This window comes from Boleophthalmus pectinirostris, unplaced genomic scaffold, assembly GCF_026225935.1.
Source record: "Boleophthalmus pectinirostris isolate CB_2022bp ecotype Guang Dong unplaced genomic scaffold, ASM2622593v1 HiC_scaffold_8, whole genome shotgun sequence".
NCBI lineage: Eukaryota > Metazoa > Chordata > Actinopteri > Gobiiformes > Gobiidae > Boleophthalmus > Boleophthalmus pectinirostris.
The window spans coordinates 6,031,779-6,042,270 of record NW_026571515.1 but is presented as its reverse complement, the minus strand read 5'-3'; the positions used below and the strand labels follow the sequence as shown (position 1 = coordinate 6,042,270).

Sequence of the window (10,492 nt, the reverse complement as noted above, 5' to 3'; positions counted from 1 at the left end):
ACACTTGTACGGCTTCTCTCCTGTGTGGATTCTCATGTGAGACACTAGAGAGCTTGACTGTGAAAAGGTCTTCTCACACAGATCACACTTGTACGGCCTCTCTCCTGTGTGGATTCTCATATGAAAACGGAGGCCACTGGATTGTCTAAATCCCGTCCCACACAGATCACACTCGTAGGGTTTCTCTCCTGTGTGGATTCTCATATGCTGATGGAGGTTACCGGAGCGTCTAAATCCCATCCCACACTGCTCACACTTGTACGGCCTCTCTCCTGTGTGGATTCTCATGTGTTGATGGAGGTTACCGGAGCGTCTAAATCCCATCCCACACTGCTCACACTTGTACGGCCTCTCTCCTGTGTGGATTCTCATGTGTATTACTAGGTGGCTTGACTGTGAAAAGGTCCTCTCACACAGATCACACTCGTAGGGTTTCTCTCCTGTGTGGATTCTCATATGTCGATGGAGGCTATTGGAGTCTCTAAATCCCGTCCCACACTGGTCACATTCAAATGGTTTCTCTCCTGTGTGGATTCTCATATGTTTATGGAGGCCACTGGAGTCTCTAAATCCTGTCCCACACTGGTCACACTTGTACGGCCTCTCTCCTGTGTGGATTCTCATGTGTATTACTAGGTGGCTTGACTGTGAAAAGGTCCTCTCACACAGATCACACTCGTAGGGTTTCTCTCCTCTGTGGATTCTCATGTGTGTTACTAGGTAGTTGGCGCGTGAAAAGGTCTTCCCACACAGATCACACTCGTAGGGTTTCTCTCCTGTGTGGATTCTCATGTGTGTTACTAGGTAGTTGGCGCGTGAAAAGGTCTTCCCACACAGATCACACTCGTAGGGTTTCTCTCCTGTGTGGATTCGCATATGTCGATAGAGGCTACCGGAGTCTCTAAATCCCGTCCCACACTGGTCACATTCAAATGGTTTCTCTCCTGTGTGGATTCTCATATGTTTATGGAGGCTACCGGAGTCTCTAAATCCCGTCCCACACTGGTCACACTTGTACGGCCTCTCTCCTGTGTGGATTCTCATGTGTATTACTAGGTGCCTTGACTGTGTAAAGGTCCTCTCACACAGATCACACTCGTAGGGTTTCTCTCCTGTGTGAGTTCTGTAGTGTACTTTCAGTTCGGACGATTTTCGCCACACTTTTCCACACTGGTCACACTTGTACGGCCCCTCTCCTGTGTGGATTTTCATATGTGTTACTAGGCTGCTTGAGTGTAAAAAGGTCTTCCCACACAGATCACACTCGTAGGGTTTCTCTCCTGTGTGAGTTCTGTAGTGTACTTTCAGGTCGGAAGCTCTTGGACACACCTTTCCACACTGGTCACATGTGAAGGTCATTCTGTTGGTGGATCTTGTAGCTCTGCATTAGGACAAAGGAAAGAAAGTGTCAAGTAAAATCACATTTTAAACTGTTCAAATAAAGTAAGTGACTAAATACACATAAAATCACACAGAGTGAATCATACGTAAGAATGTTTCAGTGTTTTACAAGCAAGTTCCATTTGAGTGAATGAATTTAACTTTGTATTTGATTTTAAAATCACACTTTTTCTGTCTGTAGCAAAAGATCAAATTAAGGAAACATAAACAGAGATATTGAACGACTTTGTTGTTCTGAATTCTAGTCCACATGACCTGAACAGAGACATGTCATAATGAAGGGATGTGGGTCATTCCATGACGCCAAACCTCCGAATGCCCCCACCCGACCATCTCCAATTTGACTGAAAAAATTCTAGGAGGATCCAGTCCCAAATTTTAGCTCCCAACACTTCACAGTTTTGTCATTAACCCACTGACGCCGGATGCTGCGCAGCGCAGCGCTGAGTCCCCTGTCGGTGTTCCGGATTGTCTGGCGATCAGCGTAACTGGCAAAGGTGGAGCCACATCTGGAAGCATGGGGGGCGTGTCCTCCTCTCACTTCCATTCACTCCCATAGAGAGACACAAAACTGCCGGAGCTGTATTGTCACGTTAAACCTTCTTTATCCATATAATATAATCCAATAATCCAAATGTGTCCCGCACATTTTCCCATCAAGACCTGGTTTGAAGTAACAAATGTTGCTCTTTACTGCCAGCGCATGAACGCACTCAACCACTTGATCTAGTCACTGTTCCAGAGGCTCCTATAACAGGTGCCATATCGCTGTGTCGTGTAACAAATAAACATGGTCAAACACAAAAATGCTGACAGTGACAATGACAGTAAAGACACGGACAACGTTTGTATCACTGCAGCGCGCAGTGATACAAACGGAGAGAAAATAGTGCCAAGTGATTTTGAGGTCTGACTTTTTTGTAGACAATGGTTTTGTGATGCAAATGTGTCACTCTTTTGAACACAGATTGTTTTGAGAAGAAAAACACTTTATTTTCATATCCTCAGCCAACTTGCTGGACGACTTTCATCAGCACCAAAACCGGCCGGGGGTAAATCAGTGTGGACACACCAGGAGCATGAAGCCCCCGACAACAGAGCTCCAGGATCATTCAGACTCGAACTCCTCCACCACGTTAAGGTGACGGTTCAGATTGATTGCATTTATATAGTGCCTTTCAAGATACCCAAAGCACTTTACAGTTCATTATTCAGTCACTCCACACTCAGTGATGGTAAACTACTACTGTAGCCACAGCTGCCCTGGGGCAGACTGACAGAAGCAAGGCTGCCAATCTGCACGATCGGCCCCTCCGTCCACCACCATCACTCACACTCACACCACTTTTATACTAGGCAATGTGGGTGAAGTGTCTTGCCTAAGGACACAATGACAGTTTTTGCCCCCTGTGGCACCTGGAATTCCTAGCAGTGTCTCCCATCCAAGTACTAACCAGGCCCAGCCTGCTTAGCTTCTGAGATCTGACGGGATCAGGCTTTTACAAGCCGGTATGGCCACAGGGAGGGGCAGTGCCTGTGTGAGGCAGACTTTACCCACACGGGCAGAGCTTTTAAATGCCACAGCGCTCACAGATCGGTTCAGATGCCGTCACCATATATGGACTTGTACCTGGACACGCCCACTCCTTAACGCTCGCGCTTAGTGCCAAGACTGGGGGCAAGATCGGGCCCAAAATGTCTGTTTTTAACACATCAAAAATGTGTGATGGTGTTCTGCCTTATTTTTGCAAAATGATTTTTTAAAATGTGGTGTCCGTGTACATTGAAAACTATATCAAGTAAGAAAGTTTCTTGGTGCAACACATGCACAAACAAAACACTGAATTTATCTTCTTATAATTGGTTTGAATATTGTTTTAATGAAGTTACACATTGAGTTGAACTGTTTTAATGCTTAAACAAATGATAGATTTATAAAAGATAGATCTGCTAGGATCGAGCCTTTAAAGGGAACACTGTGTCCTGAATAATAGAAAGCAGACGTGTGCTTTTAGGGAAATTCCTTTACAGAGAAAAGGGCTGTCTCAAAACATTACATCTTTTTTGTTATTTTGACCATTTGTCATTTTCTGCAAATAAAAGCTCTAAATGAAAATATTTTATTTGGAATTTGGGAGAAATGTTGTCAGTAGTTTATAGAATGAAGCAAAATGTTTCATTTTACTTGTTAGGCGTGTTCTATCAAAAATTACAAGACTCAATCAATTTAAATTACAAAAATGTATTCCCCTGCCAATACAATTCTAATCCAGAGCTCTGGGTCAGATCGTTGTCCCTGATGCCTCCAATTACGCAGGTCTTAAGCCAGGCAACCTGACCCCCTGCCTGAACCTCAACCCAGTTTATAAAACACAACAGTATAAATATGCAAATAATATGTTGAGCAGGTTCACGCCTTGAAGCGTCAGCATTTCTTCTTTGGGGGAAGTGACAACCCCCTCCAAACCAGTGTAAATCACACCAAGTCTGTTTAGATAAGCCAGCTGGTTATCTCCACAGTCCCAGTTCTGCAAAGGAATTTGCTTAGAAGCACATAAATTACCCATTATGTAGGAAACACAATGGTACTATTCAACAGATAAGATCTCAGTGTTTAAGCTTCAACTCAATGTGTAACTTCATTAACCAATATTCAAACCATCACTTGATACAGCCTTCATACTCAAACACAACATACCTAGAAGTACCTATATGTGATCATTTTGCAGTGGTCTCTTCTTTTTTCCAGAGTTGTATATCACCAGTTTCCCACTTCAGCTCCGTTATATTTCTGCATCACACCTGGATTTGTTAGATTTGTACGTTTTCTTCCTGCTCTTCTCCAAAAGCAGTGTCCTTGAGGACACTGATTTTACCATTAGTTTCACTTTTGTAGTTGAAGACTATATTGAGAAATAAAGTATCGTGAGTGTACTGCATACAAATATTAAATACTACAATGATATATTTGTTTGAATAGCTAATGCTGAATCTCTGAAACCTGATCTATGTGTTTAAAGACACTGCTGTGACAGTTGTGTTCTAAGGGAATCCTCTACAGAGCAGCTGACGAGGGCTCATCCTGACTGGCACCGAGCTTAAATATACCATGACTAGAATTGAATCTGGAGGTCATGCCCATAAACGGAGAAGCTTCAGGGAGGATTCAAGGAGTGAACCTGCATCCTGTGCAGCTGTAGGCATCAGGGACAGTGATTTCACCCAGGGCTCTGGATTAGAATTGTATTGAATAGGGAATAAACTTTTGTGATTTTAATCGATCGATTCCAGTCCTCATTTTCCACGGAACACGCCAACATAGTAGAAAATGACTTTTTGTAAACATTTTGAAGACCTGGAGATACCAACTTTGTAAAGAAATAACCACATTTTATTTTCAAATTAAATAAACAAGTTCACCTTTAAGTGAAGCAAGAACTTTTTACTGTGGAGAAGTTAGTTTCATGTTAGACGTTGGATTGGTTCATTTAAGCAACAACAGTGGAGATGTTCAGTGTCTGTGGCCCTACAGGCTCCATCAGGGCGCGGGGAGCGAGAGGAAAACACAGATTGTGCATGTTTGTTTTATAAAACATTTGTTATTCTGATGTATTTTGAGGGTTAATGTTTTTTTCAATATCTATATAATAGATAAATGTTAGGTTTATCTAAACATTATAAACAAGAAGAAAGACAAGAGATTAATTCAGTTTTACTCATGAGGAGAACGGGCAGAGAGTGGGCATCAAAACCAACAGTCTCCACACGTTCTGATGACTCAAGGCCGCTCTCCTCCTTTTATTTCATTAGGAGGCCCTAGTTACAGAATGATAATTCTCAAGGGGAAGGGGAAACCAGCAAAGACATAATAAGAAACTGGTGCAGCTATGCATAGTATAAACACATAAAACATGATTAACAATCAGGAGGTGCCGTAGGTCAGACACCATCATAACTCTTGCATGTGTGACAGTGGGAGTTGGTTTCATGTGAGGAATCATCTCGAGGTTCACAAGAGCGACAGGACACTGCACACAGGTGTTAAGAACAAAGAGGTTATTCATATTCATACAAATGATTGGTACATTATAAATCAAAGAATTGTAGTACATAAATGGTTAACTCATAGGTCTAGAATAACACACAAGTATTTAGCAAATATGGGATAATAGAATTATTCTGACATTTCCCTCCTGTTTATCATATATTTGCTAACGAAAAATCAATTCATAACTACTTCTTTCGATTTTCAGTTATGATTTCATAGTTGAGCAATTATATATTTACACTCGGAGGTAATGTTATTTTTAGTCTAGTTTTAGTTTAGCTTTCTGTGTCATGCTCAAATAGAAGTGAGGGAGCCAAGGAGGAGGAGTCCCCACTGTATGAATCATCACCAGCCAACAAATGTGCTTGCACTGCCTTATCGTCAGGATATGGGGCAAGTGCAGTGGTGATTAGTCTATTAAGTAATTTTCGGATGCAGGGAATACAACAACATCCACACAACGTCAATAAACCGGCGAAAATGGCTACGGAGATCAGCGCAGAGGACACAATGGACTTGTATTTCCCAAATACGTCCATCCAGTCATCCCACATGGACTGGTCAACGCCATTATTGCAAATCATCTTAATCTTGACACCACAGTACCATGCCTAGAGATTACTCTGTGGGTGTATAGCTCTGATCGAGACCCAAACTTTCCCGTGTTTGTATGTAGAAGCATTAATAGAACTGAACCAATTATGGACAGTCAAACCCGTGATAGAGGAGTTAAAATAGCATTGACAAAAACCACTTTCACACCAGATGATTGGTTCCATGTTACTACAGGGGTCTCAGCTGCATATAACAATTGGTTACTCTTAGTAGAACAAGCAGCTGAAGCTGTGAAAACTGATTGTGTGGTGTGTCTAGGCCCTAGACCCATACTAAGAGTAGTACCAGCTGCTATAAACGTAACATGTCTTGTAAATGTCATGTATAATACAAACCCATGGCACAATTGTTCTTATTGGGACGCCGTTTATCCCATAACACCCTTTGAGAAAGAGAAGCCTATTTTTGATAAACATGTAGCTAAAGCTAATTATTCTTGCATCCGCATGACTGGAAATGGTGAGCATCTGGACAATCTCACAGCCTCCTGGTGTGTTGACGTTTTCGAGGTCAACAACCACTTTCAGCCTGTGTCCCGAGGCGATGTGTGGTGGTGGTGTGGCAAAGATAAACTTTATGACCGATTGCCCAGAAATGTGATAGGACACTGTGCTTTAGTGTCCCTTTTGCTGCCCACGACCATACACCTCCTCCCTGATAAACATTTACTACATGAAATGTCTAGCGTCTTACCTAAAACATGGTCTAGAAATAAGAGATTCTCCTCATGGAAAGGAGATTCTGACCCGACATATATTGATGCTATAGGAGTCCCGAGGGGGGTCCCCAGTGAGTACAAGTTAGTGGATCAAATAGCCTCAGGCTTTGAAAGTTTCCCAATTTTGTCTGCTATATTTCCGGTAACTCCAAATTAAAATGTTGATCGAATTAACTACATCCACTACAATGTTCAAAAACTAGGCAACTACACCCAGGCTGGATTTTGAGGCAGTGCATGAGCAGTTGCAGCAACTTCTCTGATGATGTTCCAAAATCGTATCGCATTAGATATGCTCCTCGCTGAGAAATCTGTGTGTGAGATTTTTGGTGACCAGTGCTGCACCTTCATCCCTAACAACACTGCATCTGATGGTAGCTTGACTAGGACCATTGAAGGCCTACGGACCCTTAACAAGCGCCTTAAAGAGCAGTCTGGTGTTGACCAGTCCATGTGGGATGACTGGATGGACGTATTTGGAAATACAAGTCCATTGTGTCCTCTGCGCTGATCTCTGTAGCCATTTTCGCCGGTTTATTGACGTTGTGTTAATGTTGTTGTATTCCCTGCATCCGAGAATTACTTAATAGACTAATCACCACTGCAATTGCCCCATATCCTGACGATAAGGCAGTGCAAGCACATTTGTTGGCTGGTGATGATTCATACAGTGGGGACTCCTCCTCCTTGGCTCTCTCACTTCTATTTGAGCATGACACAGAAAGCTAAACTAAACTAGACTAAAAATAGCATTACCTCCGAGTGTAAATATATAATTGCTTAACTATGAAATCATAACTGAAAATCGAAAGAAGTAGTTATGAATTGATCCTTTTTAGCAAATATATGATAAACAGGAGGGAAATGTTAGAATAATTCTTTTATCCCATATTTGCTAAATGCTTGTGTGTTAATCTAGACTATGTGTTAACCATTTATGTACTACAATTCTTTGATTTAGAGTGTACCAATCAATTGTTAGGAATGTGAATAATCTCTCTTGTGCTTAACACCTGTGTGCAGTGGCCTATCGTTCTTGTGAACCCCGAGATGACCTCTCACGTGAAGCCAACCCCCACTGTCACACTTGCAAGAGTTATGACGGTGTCTGTCCATACCAACGGCACCCCCTGATTGTTAATCATGTTTTATGATTTAAGCCTGTGTTGTGTTTTGCTAATCCCCCTTCCCCTTGAGAATCATGTGTCTGTAACCAGGGCCCTCTAATGATAATAAAAGGAGGAGAACGGCCTTGGGTCGGCAGAACGTGTGGAGACTGTTGCACTGAAAGCCACTCTCTGCCCGTTCTCCTCATGAGAAAAATCTTAATTAATCTCTTGTCTTTCTTCTTGTTTTTAATGTCTAGATAAACCTAACATTTACTTGGTCAAGTAATTTAAAAACTCCAAACCAGGTTATTATAGTGATCCTACTCTTCAGGTGTCACACGCACCCGGACACGCACCCGGACACGCACCCACGCACCCGGACACGCACCCTGGACACACAGAGACCAGGAACTGACATTTCATCTTGAAAGGCAAGTTCTAGTAATAACAACAGAATAGAGAACAACAGGCTTAATCTGAGTGTCAGAATAATTCTATTATCCCATATTTGCTAAATGCTTGTGTGATATTCTAGGCCTATGAGTTAACCATTTATGTAACTACAATTCATTGGTTTATAATGTACCAATCACTTGTATGAAAATGAATAACCTCTGTGTGTTTGACAACTGTGTGCAGTGTCCTATCGCTCTAGTGAACCTCGAGATGATTCCTCACATGAAGCCAACTCCCACTGTCACACATGCAAGAGTTATGATGGTGTCTGACCAAACCTAAGGCACCTCCTGATTGTTAATCATGTTTTATGTGTTTATACTATGCATAGCTGCACCAGTTTCTTATTATGTCTTTGCTGTTTCCCCTTCCCCTTGAGAATTATCATTCTGTAACTAGGGCCTCCTAATGAAATAAAAGGAGGAGAACGGCCTTGAGTCATCAGAACGTGTGGAGACTGTTGGTTTTGATGCCCACTCTCTGCCCGTTCTCCTCATGAGTAAAACTGAATTAATCTCTTGTCTTTCTTCTTGTTTATAATGTTTAGATAAACCTAACACTGAGTCTGGTATATGAACGTAACAGAACAGTTCTTCAGATAAGTAACAAGGACAGGGGGAAAATGACCAGAGTTTTTGTTGATGTTATTATTATGTTTTGTTTAGAGTAAAAAAGCCTAAACATGTCTGTTTTATCTATGAAAGAAATGTCCAAAAAATCCACAAAGGGTTAATTCAGAAAACCAAAAGGTGTGAGGCCTGAGGAGCAGCACTACTATAATACTAATAATACTTTAGTTTGGAGTTTTTAGGTTATTTGACCTGGAAGATATTGAAAAAAAAAGCATTAATTATTTAATTCTCAAAATACATAAAAAATATGTTATAAAACATACATACATAATCAGCGTTTCTCTTTTGGTTTGATTTTGTTTTTTCACAGTTGTGTTTCGATTCATTTCTGAAGCAAACTCCATTGACTCAAGAGTGAGAGACTGACGCTGTAAGCGGCGGGACTCAGCGGGGTTTGGGGACACAGGTCCCCGCTCCGTGCTGCAGCCCGCGGGCCCAACATCCAACACTGCGTTCAGATTCAAGGAGGAAAAACTCCTTTTAAATTTAGCGTTCGATCAAATCGATGTCAAAATGGACTAAATCAATTCAAACGGAGAAAATAATGAAGGTTTCAGTAAATTACATTGTGATCTACAATTCGGTTTGAATGTAAACTTAAAAGTGTTTTCACCGACAACAAACCAACAACAAACCAACAACTCACAAACAACTCACCGTGGAGGAAGAGGCGGTTTGGAATCCAAAAATCCACCAGTTTCCAGGTTTGTTCCTCACGCAGAACTGAACCACAGTGAGGAAGAGGAGGAAGAAAAGGAGGAGGAAGAGGGGGAGGAGGAGGAGGAGGGGGAGCTCCGAGGCTTAAAGGATCACGAGAAGCTTTTTTTTTTTTCCTTATTTGTAAAATCAGTTTTTTTAGGCCCGAGCGCCAGAGGCTGGCGAAGGAATGAAATGGCGCGACGTGACTCGCCCGTAGTGACCAGGGAGCCTCGACATGACGCAGCAATGCGCCAGAGGTGTATAGTTTGTCGGCCAAAAAAAAGCGGATTGTTCTCGTATCAGAATATTATTATCTTTCTTTCTTTCTTTCTTTATTCTTTCTTATTATTTTTTTCCTAACCAACTCACCCATTTTTCACCCACTAAACAATAACAAAAAGTCCTGGAAATTTTGTTCTTCGTTTCTTGCGCTTCTCCAACTTTTGGCTATTTCCATTTTTCAAAAATAAATACAATGGCTCGTCAGCGCCCCCAGTAGGGAATACGAATGAGGGCAAAAAAAATGTGCACGTAAAATCATGAAATTTCGATCATGTCAAGACAAAAATAAAAATATTATTACGCCAACACCGTGCGCTCCACTAGGGGGCAGCAATATTGTCTTTTGCTAAACTCAAATTTGGTCCACATTATCTCAAGACGTGGAACATTAAAACTTATCCACATTTTTCACACGTGTCTTACGATCTCTGAACAGTGAAGCAACAAATAATGCACACAATTTAGAAGATTTACAAATTGCTCCCATTTGCTCAAACGAACTCTGATTTCAATGAAATTTGAAACAGTTGTT

At 41.7% G+C, this 10,492-nt stretch overlaps 1 protein-coding gene and 1 pseudogene across 1 annotated transcript in view; both read right to left on the bottom strand.

The window, feature by feature from the left end:
* Nucleotides 1-9,723, bottom strand: part of LOC129412302 (zinc finger protein 271-like) — an 11,193-nt gene extending 1,470 nt beyond the window's left edge. The window contains exons 1-2 of the mRNA XM_055165648.1: nucleotides 9,637-9,723; nucleotides 3-1,381 (exon numbers count right to left, since the gene is read on the bottom strand). Coding sequence (XP_055021623.1) covers nucleotides 3-1,359 — 1,357 coding nt within the window. The 5' untranslated portion in view covers nucleotides 1,360-1,381; nucleotides 9,637-9,723. The remainder of the gene's footprint in view (nucleotides 1-2; nucleotides 1,382-9,636) is intronic.
* On the bottom strand, nucleotides 2,806-2,924 carry LOC129412455 (5S ribosomal RNA; annotated as a pseudogene).
* Nucleotides 9,724-10,492: the final 769 nt, after the last annotated feature.